This window comes from Grammomys surdaster, unplaced genomic scaffold (genome assembly GCF_004785775.1).
Source record: "Grammomys surdaster isolate TR1022 unplaced genomic scaffold, NIH_TR_1.0 213, whole genome shotgun sequence".
NCBI lineage: Eukaryota > Metazoa > Chordata > Mammalia > Rodentia > Muridae > Grammomys > Grammomys surdaster.
Window position 1 is genome coordinate 4,134,588 of NW_021604658.1, and position 21,095 is coordinate 4,155,682.

The following is a 21,095-nucleotide window of genomic DNA, read 5'->3' on the forward strand; positions in this document are numbered from 1 at the left end:
TTGATAAAACTAGACTTGATGAACTCTTGACTGGTGGCCTCAGGTCATAAAAGCAAGGCCTGAGGCTTGAGCCACCTCCGAACGGATTACACTCATAAAACTCTTTATGAACCCATTGCTCCAGAGGCAGCGGTAGGTGAATCCAGCATGGCTGCATAGTGAAATAAATTAAACATGAAAACTCCGCCCTGGCCGGGCAGTGGTGGCGCACGCCTTTAATCCCAGCACTTGGGAGGCAGGTGAATTTCTGAGTTGAGGCCAGCCTGGTCTACAGAGTGAGTTCCAGGACAGCCAGGGCTACACAGAGAAACCCTGTCTCAAAAAACCTTAAAAAAAAAAAAAAAGAAACAAAGAAAGAAAAACTCAGCCCCGCAGCCCAAAGGTCAAAGTTCTTGATTTTGTGTATTTGTGGGATGATATGCGTGCCACAGCTCAAGTGTGAATGTCCGAGGACAACTGGCAAGAGTTGATTCTGTCTTATGTGGGTAAGGATGATTCAGCTCAATTTGTCAGGTTTGATGGTTGAGGTTGCAGACACAAGGGGTTTATGTTGTTGTTTTGTTTAACTTTGTAATTTATATGAATGAAAGCTAGGCGGTGGTGACACAATCTGGAGGTAGAGCCCAGCTGATCTCCAGAGTTTGAGGCCAGCCTGATTTACAGAGTTTGTTCTAGGACAGACCCGGCTACAAAGAGAAACTTTGTCTCGAAAAGGTGAATGAGTGCTTCACCTGCTAGTTACACACGTGGACTGAGAGGTGTCTAAAGCACATGCCAAAAGATGGATTTAGATTTCCTGAAACTAGTACTGCAGGTTACTGGGTGCTGGAAATGGAACCTGGGTACTCTTTAAAAGCCATAACCACAAATCCTAGGCACAACCTGAAAGTATTGAAAAGTGATTAGTCCTGCTATGAATCGTTTGGTTGGCCTGGAACTCAACATGTAGACCAGGCTTGTCCATAACTTGTAGCGATCCTCCTGCCTATGAAAGGTTATTTCTTCCAGTTTATGGTGGTATAGCTTCTAATGCCAGTTATTTACCAGTTATTTTGTAGGATGAGGCAACCAGGCCAGCCTGGACACACAAACATTTGCCTTTTTTCAAATGCTCATGTTATTTCGTGCATATGGGAGTCTGGTCTGCATGCATGTCTGTGCACTATGTTGATGGAGTGCCATAGGAGGTCAGAGAAGGTCATCAGATCCCTTGGAACTGGAGTTAAAAAAAAGAGTTGTGACTGACCATATACCTTCTGGGAACCAAACCCCAACCTTCTGGAAAAGCATCCAATGCTGTTCACCACCACAGAGCCATCTCTTCAGTCCCCATAGGGCTTTTATGTTAAATAAGCAAATGAGATAAATAACAGAAAAATTAGAGATTTCTCCCTATGTAGTCCATTGACACAGGCCTGTAATTCCAGCGGGTGGATCAGGAGTTTCAGGTTGGGCTGAACTGAGACCCTGTTTCAGGAGTCAAAAGCACACGGGACTGTAGAGATGCCTTGGTAGTTAAGAGGGTGGGTTGAGAGTTTGGTTCCTAGCTCATTGCCTCCTGTAACTCCAGCTCCTGGGAGTGGGATGTCCTCTTCCGGCCATTTTATGCACCCACCGCACACATAGATAAAACACAAAAACAGAATTCTCCCCCAATATAAATGTCACCAGTTCTATCGCAGGATGAGCCTGATGTTCGCACTGCTCTGTATTTGTTTTCCAGGAGTCTGTATTGATGCAGTTAACACTCTGGGCCAGTCGGCACTTTTTGTTGCAGCATTATTGGGCCATGTGAAATTAGTCGATGTGCTGGTGGATTATGGATCAGATCCGAATCAGTAAGTACAGTACTATCAATTTCTAGAAAACAAAGACTGTGCTTTAAAAAAATGATTTTTCTTGAGTCAGAGTCTTACTTTGCATCCCCTGTTGTATGAAAGGCACCATTTAAGCCCAGGCTGTCCTTTAACACACATTGGACCTCCTCTCAGCCTTGAGATTCCTGGGATTGCAGATGTCAGCCACTGTGTACATTTTATTTCCAAGAGTGCTAGTGTATGTGTGTAGGTTAGAGAGCACCTTGGGAGAGTTGATTCTCTTCTTCTACCATGTTGGACCTAGGAGTGGGATGTCAAAACTAAGGTGGTCAAGCTTAGCAGCAAGAACTTTACCTGCTGAGGCATGTCTCTGGTCTGTCTGTAGACACGGTCTGATATAGCCGAGGTTGGCCTTGAATTTCTGATCGTCCTGCCTCTACTTCCCAAGTTTTGGGATTATAGCCATTTGTTACCACTCTTTGCTTTTTTTTTCCCCCCAAAAAAGTTATATGCAATTTCTTAACTTTATCAGATTTTATTAAGTTCTTAGAACTAGTTGTAATTAAATTTTAATTAAATATTTTATGAAAATGCTTTCCGTGAGCCGGGCGGTGGTGGCATACACCTTTAATCCCAGCACTTGGGAGGCAGAGGCAGGTGGATTTCTGAGTTCGAGGCCAGCCTGGTCTACAGAGTGAGTTCCAGGACAGCCAGGACTATACAGAGAAACCTTGTCTTGAAAAAAACACAAGAAAGAGAGAAAGAAAAAAAGAAAGAAGGAAATAAAGAAAGGAAGGAAGGAAGGAAGGAAGGAAGTTAGTTTGCTTGCTTTCCATGTTAAAATATTATTGCCATTTTCAGATTTTTCTCCTCTCTCCCTTCACTCTCCCTCCCTTCCTCTATCCCTCTTTCCTTCCTCCTTCCTTCCTCCCTAACCCCTCAATGTACTGGAATTTGCCAAGTCACAGAGATCTGCCAGCCTCTGCCTCCCAGTGCTGGGGTTAGAGATGTGTGCTACTATATCCAGCTCATTTTTAAGGTCCTTACAACTTTGTAAGATGACACTGCCTTTGTAGCTTTTTAAAACCTTACACAGAAGCACAGTTTTCCCCTTTTTTCTAGGTTTTGTGTTTCCAGGCAGGGTCTCACTATGTGTCCCTCGGAGTTTGCCATGTAAACCATTGGCTCGACCTCTCAGAGGTCTGTCTGCCTCTGTTGCTAGAGGTTGGGATTAAAAGCCTGCACCACCATGCCTGGCCAATTTCTTTTTAATTTAGAGGGTTGTACCTGGGACTCTATTCCTTGAGGTCCACTTCTGTTCCTTGTTTTGAAAAAATATTTAAAAAGAACCTTTATTAATTATTTATCAATAAAATAGTTATCTACCTGTTTTGAAATGTTTTAATAAAATTGATTTTCTGAGAAATTATGATTTCTGTGAAATAATTATACATGATAATAATGAATCTTTACTAATTACTATTTCTTTTGGCCCATTCCTATTTGTGTTGTAATTTATATTCTGTATTCTGATTGCTTTAACAGATCAAAATACCCACAAACATGTACTTGATACCAGTTTTTCAGAAAGGGTAACTTTTGCCTAAGTATTATAGTTGGGAATTAAAATAATCTCAGTTTAATATTTGGTCCAGATTTTAATATGGAAGAACAGCAATGTAATGATTGATAGCATATGATTGTCTCTTTATGAAACACTGTCTCGTTGGAGGCCAGCCTGGTCTACAGAGTGAGTTTCAGGACAGCCTGGGCTACACGAGAAACCCTGTCTCGAAAAACAAAAAAACCCAAAACAAACAAAAAAGAAACACTGTCTCTTTCTAGGCATAAACGTTCTCACCTGAGATATAGGTCTTGACAGGGAATAAAGGCAAGTGCTTTCACAGTTCTTGCAGCAAGTTCCAGTATAACCAGGGCTACACAAAGATACCCTGTGCCAAGGAGGAGGAGGGAGGAGAAAAGGAAAAGAAAAAAATCTTTTAAAGATGTGTTTATAAATCCACAAATATGTTAAATGACTTGTGAATGTTTTGTGGTTCCTTGTACAGACTAGATAAGTGTCTAGCTCTAAAACCAACAAAGAAATCACAAGGTCAAACAGAAGACACTTAGATACAAAGCACCACAGTAACTCTAGTGGAAAGGGAAGTTTAAGAAACTGATCATGGGATTAAAGCTTCTAAGTGACTACAGTCCCAAGGGCCAAAATACTGAAAAGAATCTTAATAGAAGAAAAACAGCTCATGAAAATTTACTTCTAATATTGCTGAACTAATCAAAATCTAGAATAAAACAAGGTAGAAGGGTTTTCCCCCCTTAACCATTAAACTGGTAAAGAAAAATTAACGGTCATGTGAGCAATCATATGCATTTTTTTTTTTTTTGAGACAGGGTTCTCTCTTTATAGCTCTGGCTATCCTGGAACTCTTGGTAGACCTGGCTGGCCTTGAACTCAGAGCTCCCTCTGCCTCTGCTGTCCCTAGTGCTAAGATTAAAGGCATGTGCCACCATACCCAGCTTCAAATGTGTTTTTATTCCACTAGGACTCTTTCCTTGTAGGTTTTAATTTGGTGTCTATAAATGATTCTTTTTTTTTTTTCAGCATTCATGGGAAATGAAAAATAATATCCTCTCCTCATTGCTACTTAGTTTTCCTACTACTGTAGGAGGGATAATCAGAACAAGAATTGATTTGATTAAGAATAATGAAACATAGCCGGGCGGTGGTGGCGCATGTCTTTAATCCCAGCACTTGGGAGGCAGAGGCAGGTGGATTTCTGAGTTTGAGGCCACCCTGGTCTACAGAGTGAGTTCCAGGACAGCCAGGACTACACAGAGAAACCCTGTCTCGAAAAACCAACCAACCAACCAACCAAACAAACAACCAAACAATCAAAAAGAATAATGAAACATGACACAGAACCACTAACCCATCCAGATGCTTGGGCGGGCCCTGACAGCCTCGTTAGTGTCACTCCAGGAACTTATGAAACAAGCATACATTCCTAGGTCCCGTGCTTGCAGATTCTTGTCAGTTCAGGCTAATCTTAGAATAATTTAAAAAAATATTTTATGTATGTACCGCCACAATTGAACTGTAGTTAGAGGTTATCTAACATGGGTGCTGGAACTGAATTTAGGTACTCTGGAAGAGCAGCAAATGTTCTTAACTGTTGATCCATTTTTCCAGCTGTGTGTGTGTGTGTGTGCGAGCGCGCGTGCACACGCACGCTTGAGGATATAGTTTTGTTTGAGGGTAGGGTCTTACTTTGTAAAGCAGACTGGTGTTGAACTCGTCTGACTTTCCTGCTTCCCTCTTCCAAGGGCTGGTGGTGTGAGCATGTGAGACTCAAATGCTGGTACCTATCTCAGTGCCTCATTGACTGAATTATACTGGAATACTCTACAGATACTGAAAAGAAAAGTGCAGTGGCTTGTATTTTCTCATGTAGAAGCTCTCCGGTATAAGAAGAACAATTTCTATAACATAAACGTAACTATTTTTAACACATTTTTTTAGGTTTATTTCATGTGAATGAATGTTTTGCCTAACACTTGGATGCATGGTGACTGTGGCAGTTAGAAGGTGTCAGTTCTCCTGAAACTGGGGTTCTAGGTGTCTGTGAATTGAACCCAGGTTCTCTGTAAGAGCAACATGCATAACATGCATTCTTTTTTTTTTTTTTGGTTTTTCGAGACAGGGTTTCTCTGTATAGCCCCAGCTGTCTTGGAACTCACTCTGTAGACCAGGCTGGCCTCGAAATCCACCTGCCTCTGCCTCCCAAGTGCTGGGATTAAAGGCGTATGCCACCACTGCCCAGCGCAACGTGCATTCTTAACTACTGAGCCATCTCTTCAGCCTCATATGACATATTTTTATTCAGATTTGCATACACACAGAAAACTTCTAGAAGAATCCAGAGCTTGTAATTGCCTTTGACCAAAAAAAAAAAGTTGGAAGGTCTTTTTTTTTTTCCTTTAAACTTTCTAATGCTCTCCCCCCTTTCTTCCACTTCAACACACTCTCTTGCTTCCTTTTTCAATTAAAGGGTGAGAGCTCTCCCGGGTGATTCTGATGTGCACCCTGTTAGGAAACCAGCTATATCTTTTATAGCCTGATCTTGTCATGGACAAATAAAGGCCATCTCTCATGCTTAGTTTCTTGGCATTGGTGGAAGCATTGAGAAACATATTTTTGGCTGGATACCAAAGTTTTTGTTGGACTCCACTACTGAATTTGTGTGGATAGCAGAGCACTCGTCACCTGAGACGAATGGTCTCTGTATTTAGCTTCACCCCAGATGCAGAAGACATAAAGGAAATGGTTCAATAAAGCCATTGTCAGGGAGTAGTAAGAACACAGGTTCAAATCCCTATTTGCGTATGACGTCCTTATGATCCCTCATCTGTTTAGAAGGTTGAGATAAAGATGGGAAAAGGGATGTGTGTCACGTTCTTGCTGCCGCAGACCAGTCTTCTCACAACAGTAGTGTAAGCTTCATCTCTGTACTGTACGGAATGACTGGAATGACTGGAAGACCTAGCACTGAGTCCCTGCAGTGGAAGGAAGGCGGTGTCATAGGTGTCACTGTTCCTTTCTGCTCCTAGCCGCTGCTTTGATGGGAGCACCCCTGTCCATGCAGCCGCCTTTTCAGGCAACCAGTGGATCCTCAGTAAACTGCTGACTGCAGGGGGTGACCTGCGACTCCATGATGAGAAGGGTCGAAACCCACAGGCCTGGGCCTTGACAGCAGGGAAGGATCGTAGCACTCAGGTAAGGGGCCTCTGTGACCGTGGACTAACAGTCAGGATCCATGGGAGCAGAACAAACTGTACAGCAGGCTTAGCACTGGGATTGGACAGAGACCTGGGTGGAGCAAGTTAGGTGATAGATGTTGAGTGTCTTTGGTCAATCACTCAACACCAGGTCTCTTTTTTTTTTCTTTTCTTTCTTTCTTTCTTTCTTTTTTTTTTTTTTTTTTTTTTTGGTTTTTTGAGACAGGGTTTCTCTGTGTAGCCCTGGCTGTCCTGGAACTCACTCTGTAGACCAGGCTGGCCTCGAACTCAGAAATGCACCTGCCTCTGCCTCCCAAGTGCTGGGATTAAAGGCGTGCGCCACCACTGCCTGGCTGTTTTGTTTTGTTTTGTTTGCATTTGTGGTTTTGCCTGTATTTATGTCTGTGTGAGGATGCCAGGTCCCCTGGAACTGGAGTAACAGTTATAAGCTGCTATGTGGATGCTGGGAATTGAACCCTGGGTACTCCAGCCCCACCTTTTTAGTTTTTAAAGGTATGTTTTTTCCTTAATTATTACTGTGCATTGTTTATCCATGATGCGTGTGCCTTGGTATGAGTGTGGAGGTCAGAGGACGACTTTCAGGAGTTGCTTTTGCTATGTGGGTGCTGGAAATGAAACCCAGGCTCTCTGGAAGAGTGAGGAGCAAGTACTGTTAGCCACTGAACCATTTCTTCAGCCTTTCCTTTTTTTTTAATTAATTAATTAATTAATTAATTAATTAGAGACAAGCTCTTTCACTGAGCCAGGCTGGTAGGCCTGACTAGTAAGCTTGTGAGAGCTACCTGTTTCCCTTCCCCTGATGCCTTTCACCCCACAGAGCTGGAGTTACAGGCATGTACCACCCTGCCAAGCTTTTAATGCGGGTTCTGGGACAGTGAGCTCAGGTCCCCATCCTTACACAGCGGGTACTTTACCAATGAAGTCACCTACTTAGTTCTGTGATAAGTTTTAGTGAGGGACTAGATAACATGAAAAACGTAAAACAGAGTAGCATGCCGTGTGCTAGCACTTCATGTACAGTCCCTGTCCCTGCCTGTGGTTTTCATCCTCCTGCCATAGCTTCCTTATCCATTGAAGGACAGGTTCCCTCTGTGAAAACATTCCATACCTTTAGAAAATCATGCAGACTTATCTCTTCCCAGAGATATTCCTGTTGAGAGCCCCCAGCTCCTCAAATGCACCTGCATGTTCACTCCTGCATTCCCTGATGCTGTCAGCGCTGAGTCTCTGCTGTTGTTACAGATGGTGGAGTTCATGCAGCGCTGTACTTCACACATGAAGGCTGTCATCCAGGGCTTCTCCTATGACCTCCTGAAGAAGATAGACTCTCCCCAGCGCCTCATCGGCAGCCCACCCTGGTTTGGTAGCCTCATTCAGGGGTGAGCACAGTCTTGAGCCACTTCATCCTTCCTGGTAGGAGCCTTGTGGCTCTTTAGCAGCATAACAGGTTGAAAGGTTGAAGCAGGGAAGAGAAAGCCTGTCATTGATAAATTGCTAGGGAGATAGGACCTATAGTCTTTCCAAGATCAGAATTGTAAGATGCACATCTTCCTCCTCTTCTTTTTTTTCTTTTCTTTCTTTTAAAGACATAGTCTCTCTACATTGCCCCAGCTGCCTTAGAATTCACTATGCAGACCAAGCTAGCCTCAAATGCGGAAGCTAGCCTTCCTCTGCCTTCTGAGCGCTGGCATTAAAGGTGTGCACCATCACATCTGGCAGCAGAATAGTTTTCATTCAGTCTGAGCTGAAACTGCTGAAGCATCAACTGAGCAGCCATTGCATGCATAGCATATTAATGTTTCCAGTGACACTTGAGTTGGTGGGTCCCTGGTGTGCAGGAGGTGGGTTGAGTGTAGTGTGTGGGAAGAACAGTGGCTGGGTGAGTACCATTCACATCTAGGCCTGGCTGATGGTCTCTGGCTTTCTGTAGACCAGCAGTTTCCCCTTCTGAGGGTGTATTTTTCCCATCTGTAAAACAAAAAGGTTGCAGAAGACATGCTTTGTGAATATTTCTAACTCTGGCCATCTGTACTTTTATCTGTTGATGTGGTTGCCGAGATCCAGAAGGGGCTGAGAGAGGCAGAGTCACCAACCCTGGAAAGTCTCTCTACTGACTAGCATCGAGGTGCTGGTCTAATATATTGCACAGCAGCATTTTTTATTTTTATACATCCTTTGAAATGGGGAATTGACATAAGCTCTGGAATAGCCACCTTTCCCACTGTTACTATCAGGTGATGCCAGGTTGCCAGCACCTGAAGGGACTTCCATAAAGACTGGGGAAGCACCCGCCGCCCTGTTCTGGGCCCATTCTGAGGTTCTACTAGTTCGCTAGGACCCTCTGTTTTGTGTCATGCAGTATGCCAGTGGACATGGGACCTCTATTACTAGAGCGGCATGGAAGCCTCCCTTACTATCCTCTGGGACCCACCCAAGGGGCTGTGGCGCCCACACTGATGGAAGATGAATCACCTCTCAGATTTAACAGCTTCAAGAACTTAGTTTTTATTGTGTGTTTTTGGCTGCACTGCCTTGTGCTCCTTGCCCAGGAAGTGTCTCGGAGAATCTGTGAATGGAGAAAACACACACACACACACCAGTTAATTTTAAAATGCCTTGGCTAATTCAAAGGTTGGGCACTCTCTATTTTTTTTTTTTTTTTTTGGTTTTATGAGACAGAGTTTCTCTGTATATAGCCTTGGCTGTCCTAAAACTCACTCTGTAGACCAGGCTGGCCTTGTACTCAGAAATCTGCCTGCCTCTGCCTCCCAATTGCTGGGATTAAAGGCGTGCGCCACCACTGCCCGGCAAGGCTGGACACTTCTAAGCCTTCCCATACTACCGCAGGCCCAATTGGGGACGTGGCCAGTGGCCACTTACCTGAAAACTCACATAGTTGGATGGCTTTATCTCCTGTCACTACTGCATGCCCTTCTTCTTTCCTGCATCCTGTCATGCAAGTCTAGGTGTCCCACACTGTGCTCAACCATTGGCCGCTGGCATCTTTATTGATAGATCAAAAACCAGTTGGGGACAAGGACCTTCAGTGTATGGACATGTAGATTCAAAGCATTAGCACAGATCTCCAACACTAAGTATTTTTTATGTCACTCAGTTTCTGTGGTTCAGGAAACAGAATGGATTCAGAATGGATTCTGAAGGCTTGACTGAATGGAGGCCTCAGTTCAAAAATGGCACACTAACATGACGGGTACTGGGGTTGGACCCCCACTGGGCTGCTTGAATCTCCTCACAGTTTCCTCAGAACCAGTGATCCCAGATCAAGGCAGAAGTCTTAGTAGATCTTACTTTGGAGATGACTCCTTTATTTTTTTTTTGATATTTATTGTGTGTATGTTTTGTATGTGCATGCATGAACACACATGTAGCCGTGCATACATGTGCCATCATGCATGAGTAGAGATCAAAGGACAACCTGTGGGAGTCAGTTCTCTCCACCATGTGGGTCTCAGAGATCTAATCTGGTCATCAGGCTCAGTGGCCTCCACCCAGGTAACTAACTCTATTATTCCTGCAACATACTGAGTCAACAGCAACCTGAAATGACCCTCGAAAGTGTAAATACCAGGAGGAGAGAATTGCAGGTCCTTCCTCAGAGGGTGTCTATTATACCATCTTCGTTACCATAAGAGAAAGTCAGTAAATCATGTTCCTTTGGGCATACATATAGTCATGTTGGAATACAGAGAAAGTTACCATGGCTCCTGTGCTAATATAATATATAAGTTAGTGTAGTATTTGATAGTTTTCAGTGTGACTGTTAGTAGGAAGAAAAGAGAGCCGTCCCCTCCGTCCTGGTTCATAGAGCTGCTGAGTATCCCCACTGCCTGTTGATAACCTCTGCTCTTTGTCAGCCCCTCCCTCCATCCTTCCCCCATGCCATATAGCTCAAGCTGGCTTCCAGTTAAAGATGGCCTTGAACTCTGTTTCCTCTGTCCATCTCCCAAGTGTTGGGATTACATGTACTGTCTCTCCTGGCTGCCCAGGCTGGTCTTGAACTCAGTAGCCCAGGATGCCTTCAAACTTGAGGTCCTCATGCCTCGACCTCCCAAATGCTGAAATTACAGCTATGTGCTTCCACTCTCAGCTACCTAAAGTCTTTTGTCCCCTTTTTGTGACAGAGTCTCATGTAGTCCCGGCTGGCCTCAAACTCACTGTATTGCCAAAGATAGCCTGTCTTGGATCTTTCTGTGTAGCTTGGGTTAGCCTCAAACCCTTCATGGGTCTCTCACTTTATTTAGTCTCTTGGGTGTTGGGATTACAGGCATACACTTGGCTTGGCACCAAGGTCTTTGATCATGCACACAATTAAAATAGGAAAAAAAAAAAAAGAGGGAGGGAGCAAGAGCTGTTGGCTCTGGTGGCTCAAGATCAGCTCACTGCTTGTAATTGGCAGGGAATTCTGAACTCTTTTTTACTCTTCTGGGGCCACTGCTGGTTGCTTTTAACATGGCCTTCTGCAGAGAGCAGCAGGCTATTAGAAAAGACAATCACTTGGGCCTGAGAGAAAGAAAAAGAAAAAAAGTCACACGCTCACACATACATTCAACTGATGAAGCAAAGGGGCCTCCAACAACTTTATTTTTGCCCTTAGGCTTTTTTACCTCCTCAGATAAAGTTCTCCACTTAAGAAAACTTATGCAATTATCCTAAGAACAGGTAGAATCGTTAATCATGTCATATAGGTCAATAAGGTTTAAGGAGTTAAGAGCAGAACTATTTACATGACTTTCCATTAAGACATGCATCTGAATAAATATATATATATTTTTTTTGGTTTTTCGAGACAGGGTTTCTCTGTATAGCCCTGGCTGTCCTGGAACTCACTCTGTAGACCAGGCTGACCTCAAACTCAGAAATCCGCCTGCCTCTGCCTCCCAAGTGCTGGGATTAAAGGCGTGCGCCACCACCGCCCAGCTAAGACTCAACTTTTTAATTCCTTTTTCTTTTTTTTTTTTTAAGTCACGGTCCCTGTCTTAGCCCATTCTGGACTCCAACCCATGGCAATCCATTTGTCTTCACTTCCTAACAGTTTGGATTACAGTTGTGAGCACCATGCCTGCAAAGATAATTCTCTTACAAGAAGTCAGGTTCTGCACAGGTGCATCCTTGTAGGGCTACCCAGCAGGGAGGAAGGGGTTAAAAGAGCAATTTGCAGCCAGGTGTTTCTCAGGCTCCACTGTGAACAGAAAGAATACATATCTATGTCACTTCTTCTAGCATAATCCATGGCCCACAATATCCTTTCTAAAGCAGAAGGAAAATGGTACTACCTTTCTTTTTTTCCTCTTATCTGTCTCCCCCAACAAAGTTTCAGAGTTTTCCATCTTGCCTGTCCTGTTTTCTTTCTTCTTCAAACTTTAATAAATTGGTCTTGGGTTTTCTTCTGAGTTTTAGTTCTTGTATCCACCAAACTAGTTATACATAGTTATACATTATACCCTGTGTTCCTCAGTACCAACACTTGAGGAGGGGTAGATCTCATACCAGCCTGAGCTACCTAAAAGGACCTTATCACAAGGAAAAGAAAACCCAAATAGTAAATAAATACCAACTGCCTTAGTTTGTTTTCCTAGTTACAGTCTATCGTTGAGAGGAATGACAGGAACTCCAGCTGGGGCAGAGGCAGACTCTTCTATCGCTCCCCCCCTTTCTCTCTAGGTTTGTGTTAAGTTGACTGCTAACTATGTTGAAAACTTGGTTTAGTATTGTTCTTTTGAGTATAAATGATAAATTTTTACTTTTTTCTCTCTTTTCTTTTTTAAAAATATTTCTAGAAGCCCAAATAGTTCTCCTAACCGACAGCTTAAACCTGGAATCATTTCTGCCCAAAATATCTACAGCTTTGGCTTTGGGAAGGTAAGAATCTGACACTCCTAGCCTAGGTTTACTGGTTTAGCTAGAGAATCATATGACCATATCTCCCCACCTTATTCAACCCTTCTGGGTTTTGTGGGTTAAGGGTTGAGATAGGATCTCAAACTTGAGATAAATCCTGCCTCAGTGCTAGGATTACAGGTGTAAACTACCATACCTGCTCTTGGCTAAACTTGGTAATTTTTTTTCTTTGCTGGATACTGGAAAAGCAAAGATCATTCATTCATCCAGCATATTCCTCACTGGTCTCTTTCTTTTTTTTTTATTTATTTATTTATTTATTATATGTAAGTACACTGTAGCTGTCTTCAGACACACCAGAAGAGGGCGTCAGATCTCATTACAGATGGTTGTGAGCCACCATGTGGTTTCTGGGATTTGAACTCAGGACCTCTGGAAGAGCAGTCAGTGCTCTTAACCGCTGAGCTATCTCTCCAGCCCCTGGTCTCTTTCTTTAACTGGAAGAATAGAAGAGCCCAAGGATACTATTTGTCCTCAAAACATTTCTCAGTTCATTAAAAGCATTTTAAGTATATTTATTAGACCTGTGGAAGGGTAAAGTCATCAGCAAGCAAACCCACAGAGCTCACCCAGCTCTCTGCCTGCCTCTCTGTTAAAGGCAGATGCCTGGGACCTTCATGAGAATTAAAAAATCTCAATCTTTTTGCATCCTAGGCAAGATAGACTTTTATCTATTTGTAACACCAGCCCTCAATTCCTCCTCCTTATCCTCAGAGTATTTTTTTCTTCTTTGCTCTTCTGCATTGTAGGAAAGATATTTCTTAGTGCTCCTGTCCTTACTGCAAAATAAATGGTAAACACTGTAGCGAATTGATTAGAATGACTCTGGCAAGATAGCAAGTGTGTAGAACTGACCCCACTGGGGACATAGCTGTTCGAATGAAGGATCTCTGCTCTCTACCAAGGCGCTTGGGTGAGGGCAGAAGTAAAAGAATTTTGGCCTTTCTCCCCTTTGTTGATGGAGGTGAACCCAAAATCTCTGGCATGGTATGTGAATGCTCTATTTTGGAGTCCAATCCCCAGCACAGGCATATTGACTTTTGTACACATGGCCTGGGTTCTGGAGAGGTCACACCTTACTTTTTTTTATTGCCGTGACAAAACACCCTGATCAAGGCACCTTATAAAAGAAAGCATTTAATTTGGAGGCTTGGCTCACAATTCCAGAAGATTAGTGGTGGCATCCATGACAAGTGGTGGCATCCATGACAAGTGGCAAGTAGGCATGGTGCAAGAGCACTTACAGGGCCACACCCCTAATCCTTCACTAACAGTCCCACTAACTGGGGACCAAACACTTAAACATATGAGCCTATGGGGGCGTTCTCATTCACACCATCACAGCCCTCAGTCCAAATCACATCACTTCAGAAAAGATGCTGGACTTCTGTCTGAACCACCTCAGTAAAAGGGAAAGAATATTTCTAGATTCAAAATAATATAAAGTCAATTGTGGATAATGTAGGATCATGCCTCTGATCCTACTCCTTAGGAAGGATGAGTTACTGTAAAAAAAAAATGCTAGAAGCTACCTGAGATGGCACACTCCTGCAATACCACTGCTCAGGAGGTGGCAGGAAGGTCGTGCATTTGATTGAGATCTTAACTAAAAAGCAAGCTGGGCATCACCAGCTTTACCTTTAGTCCCAGAAGTTGGAAGGCGGACAGTCTAGTCTGAGTTTGACGACAGCCTGGTCTATATAGTGAGTTCTATATCCTGTCACAAAAAATCAACCAACCAACCAACCAACCACTACCAGCAAAGAGAGTACATAGGTGTATTTACTAGATAAGTAGCAGCTCTAAGCCAAGAACAGGTGGTAGGAATTCTGCTTTCACTTTTTTCTTCCCACAATTTGAAGCTGTGCCTTGGTTTCAGTTTTATCTCACGTCAGGGATGCAGCTCACTTACCCAGGATCTCTTCCAGTGATTGGAGAGAAGGAAGTGATCCAAGCCGATGATGAGCCCACCTTCTCCTTCTTCAGTGGCCCCTACATGGTCATGACTAAGTAAGTTGGAACCGGTCGGTGGGAGTTAGTCCTTTGGGAAGAGTGGCTTACTGTGTATTGGTAGCATCTTCTCAAACATGAGGGAACTTACAATGTCTTTAAATTAGTGTTTTTTTTTTACATTTGGCCAGATGATTTCTTGTCGTGGTCAGACCTGTGCATTGTAGGATGATCAGGAACGTGCCTAATCTTTCCCCATTCTGTTTGTGGCCTTCTCGAATATGACAAGTCTGGCCGTAGACATTACCAAAGGATACTCTATCTAGAGAACAATTTCTCTGAACAATTTCTCATTCCAATATGCTAACCTTTCTGCTGTCTAAAGAACTAGAGGCAGCAAGATGGCAATTAGCTTGCCTCTGAAACAGGGTGTGTTTCTCACCGGCCAAATCCAAGGATGGTGGCAGTAACAGGATTTGGATGTAACAGAAACCTGTTGGTTGTACTCAATTCTCAGAGAATTGGGAAGGGTCAGAAGAATTGTCCTGGCCAGGATGTCTCGGCTTTTAGAACCTGGATGTTTCTTTTCTTCTTCAAAGAAACACACATCTAAAAATGCCTTTGCTGGGTCCAGAAGTCCTACCCACCCCCAACCCTCCCTGTTTTTCTGCCCATGCTCTGAATTTGTTCTCAGGTCATGCCTCTGTCCCATCACTGTGGCTCCTTGCCCTGCTAATGACTACTCCCTATTGTCTGGGTCACCACAGCCCTATCTATTTACCATACTGCTGTCACCATGGTCTAACATAAAAACCTTACTAGATTACTCCCTTGAATCCTTCTGTGACCTTTGCCTCCTCACTTAACTCTCCAGGGTACTTTAGAGCCTGGGGGTAGTAGGAGAGAGGATAGTAGAGATTCTGTGTGAACCTGTTTTCCAGGTGTGTGGGAAGGAAGACTGGTTCACTGAAGCAAGTGGCTACTCAGCCCCTCCCCTTGCACTCTCTCCTGCTGTTTTAGCCTCGTGTGGAACAGGAGCCGAGTCACAGTGAAGGAGCTGAACCTTCCCACCCATCCCCACTGTAGCAGGCTGAGGTTGGCCGACTTGCTGATTGCTGAGCAGGAACACAGCAGGTAAGAAGAACCTAGAACAAGAGCCACTCAGGGGCTAAGTTTGTACAGACCTGGACTATGGTACACCAATCTCACCTAGCCTTGGCATGCATGTCCTGAGTGTTGGACTTGGTTGACTTTTAAAAGCTGCTGAAGAGAAAGGAATTAAAGAGTAGTCTGAGGCATGTGGATTGTGATGGTAAGGGCCTCAATTCTGTCATCTGTCCTGTGATTCAAGTCTTTAGATGGATAGGACTCAGGACTATCTGGGTTTTTTGATATGTCCCCTGAAGCCTCCTTTTGGGACTCTGTACCCATCTGGAGAGCAAATGACTGTCCTGCTTTCATAGAGCATAGCAGTCCATGAGGCCAGATCTGAGAACCACATCTCCACTACTAAGGACATTTCAATGAGTCTCAGTTCCAAAGACTTCCTGAGGTTCCAGAGTCATGTCATGTAGGTCTTAGTGAGTCAGATACGGGATTTATGATTTCATACCAGGGCCACCAAGGAGCCGAAAGGAATCCTGGATCATTGAGCTAGTTTCTGAGTAGGCCACTCAGCCTGTAGGAGGTGTCTCTAGACAGGTGAAGCCCTTGATTTTGAAGAAGCTTGCCTGAACTCACACAATCTGAAAAGACAATTGGGTAGGCATGATGTGTGCTTTCACGTAAGGCTGAGTAGGTATGTGGCTTTGGACACATTTTAATTCTGGTTCTCGTTTTAGATAACTCTAGCTTGTGTGTTAAGCTGACCTACAACTAGCTATCACACAAGAGTATTTTGAATTGTAGGGTTTTCTAGCACTGTCACTATTGCCACTGATAACTCTTTCTTTAATATACAATTTACTTTTATTTTATGATCATTGGTGTTTTGTCTAGATGTATGTCTGTGTGAGGATGTCAGAAGCCCTGGAACTGGAGTTATGGACAGTTGTGCGCTGCCTTGTGGTGCTGGAAGTTATATCCCAGCCCTCTGGAAGAGCAGCCAGTGCTTTAACCACTGAGCCACCTCTCCATCCCATCACTGAGAATGCTTAAACCTTCAGCTTCTTCCAATAGATGTTTCTCCTTCCAGAACCCATCTTATTTTCTAAGAAAATGCTGTATATAAATTGTATTTTGTTGGCCATTGGTTTTCTATATATTGTTTGTTTTTGAGACAAGATCTCATGTAGTCCAGACTGGACTTGAGCTCACTGTGTAGTAGAGGGTGACCTTGAACCTTGTGCTACCTCCATCTTCCATTACTAGGATTAAAGGCTGTGCCACTGTGCCTGGCTATAAATGGGATTTATTTAGAATGTGTTCAAATGACCTACCAGAAGGAATATCACCTGTGTTTTCACATGCTGTCCTATGCCCTGTCCTCCTGAAGATTTTTGTCTTTTGTAGCAACCTGAGGCATCCTAACCTGCTGCAGCTGATGGCTGTATGTTTGTCCCGGGACCTAGAGAAAATTCGCCTGGTTTATGAGCGTATCACAGTCGGCACACTGTTCAGTGTCCTCCATGAACGGGTAAATGGTCATTCTATAGATTCCCCAGGTGTCCTTACTCTTCTCCCTGCCCTCTTCCTTGCTATCTTGTGCGCATGCTATATCCCTGTCACATGTGCCATAGTTATGTGTGTGGAAGTCAAGAGGATAACTTTGTGCAATTGGTTTTCCCTTTCACCTTTGTGTGGGTTCTAGGGAATGAACTCAGGCCATTGCAGGTCATAAGATTTATATGACAATTGTTTTACCTGCTGAGCCATCTGGTCATGTTTTGTTTGTTTTGAGATAGGCTTTGACTATATAACCCAGCCTAGCATTAAGCTCAAATCTTTCCTACTTCTCAGCTGGGATTGCAGATGTGTAGCACAATTGCTGGCCTCCCAGTCTTGCTTTCCTTTCTTTTTTTTCTTTTTTCTTTTTTTAAATCAGTTTTGACAGAGCTAGAAGCATATTGACATATTCTGGCTGAGCCATTAGCCACAGGCTCTTTCCCCCTACATTTTCCTTGTGCTCTGTCATGGTTTGTTTATATAGAGGCCTTCACCACTTCTTCTTACCTCTCAGATTTCCTTGGGATGGAGGACTCTTCTGTGACTGACAGGTCTTGTGGCTAAGCTTCTTTGTGCTGGGATATGGCTTCTAAGAACTCTTTCTTTGTGATCTTATTCTAAATACCTTGGCTAGGCATAAAGAGAGACCCTCAGAGAATCTTTCTTCTTTATCTATTTGTGCTGGAAGCTGAATTAATTCTTTTCAACTTGCAGAGTCCTTTGAGCTTCCAGATTTTCCCATCTACAACATTAGACAGGAAGGTGCCAGGGCAGGTTTACTGATGTGAGTGGAGAGCCATTTCCCCAGGTTAACCTGGAATGCACATATCAAGTCTAGAGTACTTCCTCTCAAGCTCATCTCTAGGAAAGGAGCTGAGGCTTAGAGCCGAGGCCTGGGTCAGTGGAACTGGAGTCACTTAACCTCACTGACATCTAGGCTCCCATCTGCTAAATGAGAAACCAGGAAGCTGTGAGAATCAAATGAAAAAGGCTCTGGAAATAGCGCCAGGAGGTCTTTTCTTTCTCTCTTGCTTACAGAGGTCCCAGTTCCCAGTGTTGCACATGGAAGTGATTGTGCACCTGCTGCTCCAGATTGCTGACGCCTTGATATACCTGCATTCCCGAGGGTTCATCCATCGCTCCCTTAGCTCCTACGCTGTCCACATTGTCTCTGCAGGAGAAGCAAGGCTGACGAACCTGGAATACATGATGGAAAGGTAGGTATAGGCTGCAGTACTGTAGCTTCTTTCTTAAGAGGGATTCCATGGGGGTCCTTCACTACAAGGTTGACATCTAATCTGTTCAGGACACATGATTGGTGGGAAAACTGTTCATCAGTACAGAAAGAGATTTCCCAAATGCCTAGCTTTGTTTGCCAAGGCTATAGGTAAGACTCTTAAAACATTGTTTTACAGTGTGTATGTGTGCCTGCGTGTGCGCACGTGTGTGCGCGCGTGCGTGTCGTGTGCGTGTACGTGTGCGTGCGTGTGTGTGTGTGTGTGTGTGTGTGTGTGTGTGTAGGGAGGGAGAGAGAGGGTAACTTAAGGCTCTTTCCTTCTACCATGTGGGTCCTGAGAATAAAATTCAGGCCATTATGCTTCATGTCAAGAACGTTTACCACTGAGGCCTTTCACCAGTTCTCCTTATTTTCTCCTCCCTCCCTCCCTCCCTCCCTCCCTCCCTCATCCCCTTTCTCTGTCCCATCTGAAATGGAGTCTTGTATATAATATAGTTCAGTCTGATCTCAGATTTACGAAGTCCAGGCTGAACTTGAATTCACAGTTCTCTTTCCTAGGCTTCTCAAGAGCTGTTACAGGTTACAGGTGTGTATTGCCATATTGGCTGAGAAGTAACTTCTGCTTAGGTTAGTCTTGCTTTCATAAACATGTAATATTCGGGCAGTGGTGGCGCACGCCTTTAATCTCAGCACTTGGGAGGCAGAGGCAGGTGGATTTCTGAGTTCCAGGCCAGCCTGGTCTACAGAGTGAGTTCCAGGACAGCCAGGGCTACACAGAGAAACCCTGTCTCGAAAAACCAAAAGAAAAAGAAAAGAAAGAAAACATGTAATATGCATATATTAACCAGTATCAAAGCCTCTGTCCATCTACTCTTAAAAATTTTCAGTTGTCACAACAGAGGTGTGATTTTTTTTTTTTTTTTTTGAGACAGGGTTTCTCTGTATAGTCCTGGCTGTCCTGGAACTCACTCTGTAGACCAGGCTGACCTCAAACTCAGAAATGCACCTGCCTCTGCCTCCCAAGTGCTGGGATTAAAGGCGTGCACCACCACCATCAGGCCTCCAGAGGTGTGGTTTTAATTTGTTTGTTTGTTTGTTTTGAGACAGCGTTTCTCTGTAGCTCTAGCTGTACTATAACTCACTCTTTGCTTTGTAGATCAGGCTGGCCTTCAACTTAGAGATCCTCCTGCCTCTGCCACCCAATGTGTGTGCCACCCTGCTTGGCTGAGTTGTATGTTCTTACCTTGTAATCTGCCATGTTTGTGGAATGAGGTCTTGTTACATATCTCTCCCATCAGTGGCCAGCCACCCCTAAGGCCTCAGTTGCCCCCTGCATTCTTTGCATTGCTATTCAGGAAATAAGAGAAAACAGAGAGGGTACACAATAAGGTTTGGGGCTAACCTGAAGTGGGTACATCACAGCTTCCCACTTTGCATGGCCAGAGCCCAATTACCTTCTTATTGAATGGAGTCTCAGAGATGTGCCTTAGCTGGAGAGGGGAGGAGGTAAGGAGCACCAGTGAGCCTTCTGGACAGTTTTATCTTCTGCTGGATAGCAAAGACAGACTCTCAGGGCACTCAAGTGCAGCAAGAGACACTCAAACTACTCCCTTCTTCAAATAAATGCTGGTAGTGGTCTTAGTTTCCTACTGGGCTGAGGCCAGAGACTGACTCTTAATTCTCCACCCCAGGCTCTAGGAGACAGCAAATAAAAGTGCTTGCCACACAAGCCTGACATCCTGAATTGGATCCCCAGAACCCACTATGGAAGGAGAGAATTGCTGTCTGAAAGTTGTCCCTCCTCCCTTGTACCCCCTTCCATCGACAGGGTTTTCTCTGTAGCCCCTGGTTGTCCTGGAACTCACTCTGTAGATCAGGTTGGCCTTGAACTCAATAGATCTGTTTTCTTCTGCTTACTTAGTGCTGAGATTAAAGAGGTGTGTACCACTACCTCCTGGCTGTTGCCTTTTGATCACTCGCACGCGCACGTGCACGCGCATGCGCGAGTGCGGCCTTTCAAGGTCTTCCTAGGTAGCCTCAAATAGCCCAGGCTAGCCTTATATACTTGCTAGATAGCCAAGAATGGCCTTGAACTCCTGATCCTCTTTCCTCTACCTCTCAAGTGCTGGAGTCCTAGGCCTTTCCTTTCTGCTCTTCTGACACTTCCTGGTCATTTGAGCTCACTTTCAGCCTCTTTCCTTCCCGCGTCACCATATCTAATGTATCTTGCATATACTTACCCCCTCTTATATTTTTTTCTTTTTAAAATTGTTTTTAAAGTATACATTCATGTGTGTCTGTGCATGGGTATGTGCGCATGTGTGCAACTGCCTGAAGAAGACAGTGTATCAGATCCCCTTGGAGCTAGTTATAGATGAAACTGAACTTGGGTCCTCTGAAAGAGCAGTAGGTGCTTTTAACCATTGAGCTGTCTCTTCAGCCCTGTCCTTTGTGGTCTTTTTGGTTTGTTTGTTTGTTTGTTTGTTTGTTTTTCCCCCACTAGATCTTGCTATTTACCTGGAATCCATTCTGTAGACTTGACTGGTCTCAAAATTTATGGCAGTACTCATGCCTTTGCCCCTTGAGTGTTGGGATTATAGCCATGCTCAGCACTAATTTTTAAAACATTTGTGTATGTGTGCATGTATGCACATGTGTATTTGTGTCTATGTGCCTGAGAGGTTAACATC

At 44.0% G+C, this 21,095-nt stretch overlaps 1 protein-coding gene across 4 annotated transcripts in view; it reads left to right on the plus strand.

Moving 5' to 3' along the window:
* The first annotated feature begins 363 nt into the window (after positions 1-363).
* Tex14 (testis expressed 14, intercellular bridge forming factor) overlaps positions 364-21,095 on the plus strand; it is a 76,941-nt gene continuing 56,209 nt past the window's right edge. For all 4 annotated transcript variants that reach the window (XR_003712011.1, XM_028772362.1, XM_028772363.1 and 1 more), the window contains exons 1-9: positions 364-485; positions 1,724-1,838; positions 6,447-6,612; positions 7,878-8,014; positions 12,434-12,515; positions 14,434-14,564; positions 15,525-15,638; positions 17,016-17,139; positions 18,207-18,385. Coding sequence is in view for 3 of the 4 variants with exons in the window: in XM_028772362.1 (XP_028628195.1) it covers positions 443-485; positions 1,724-1,838; positions 6,447-6,612; positions 7,878-8,014; positions 12,434-12,515; positions 14,434-14,564; positions 15,525-15,638; positions 17,016-17,139; positions 18,207-18,385 (1,091 nt within the window). In the remaining variant the exon portion in view is untranslated. The remainder of the gene's footprint in view (positions 486-1,723; positions 1,839-6,446; positions 6,613-7,877; positions 8,015-12,433; positions 12,516-14,433; positions 14,565-15,524; positions 15,639-17,015; positions 17,140-18,206; positions 18,386-21,095) is intronic.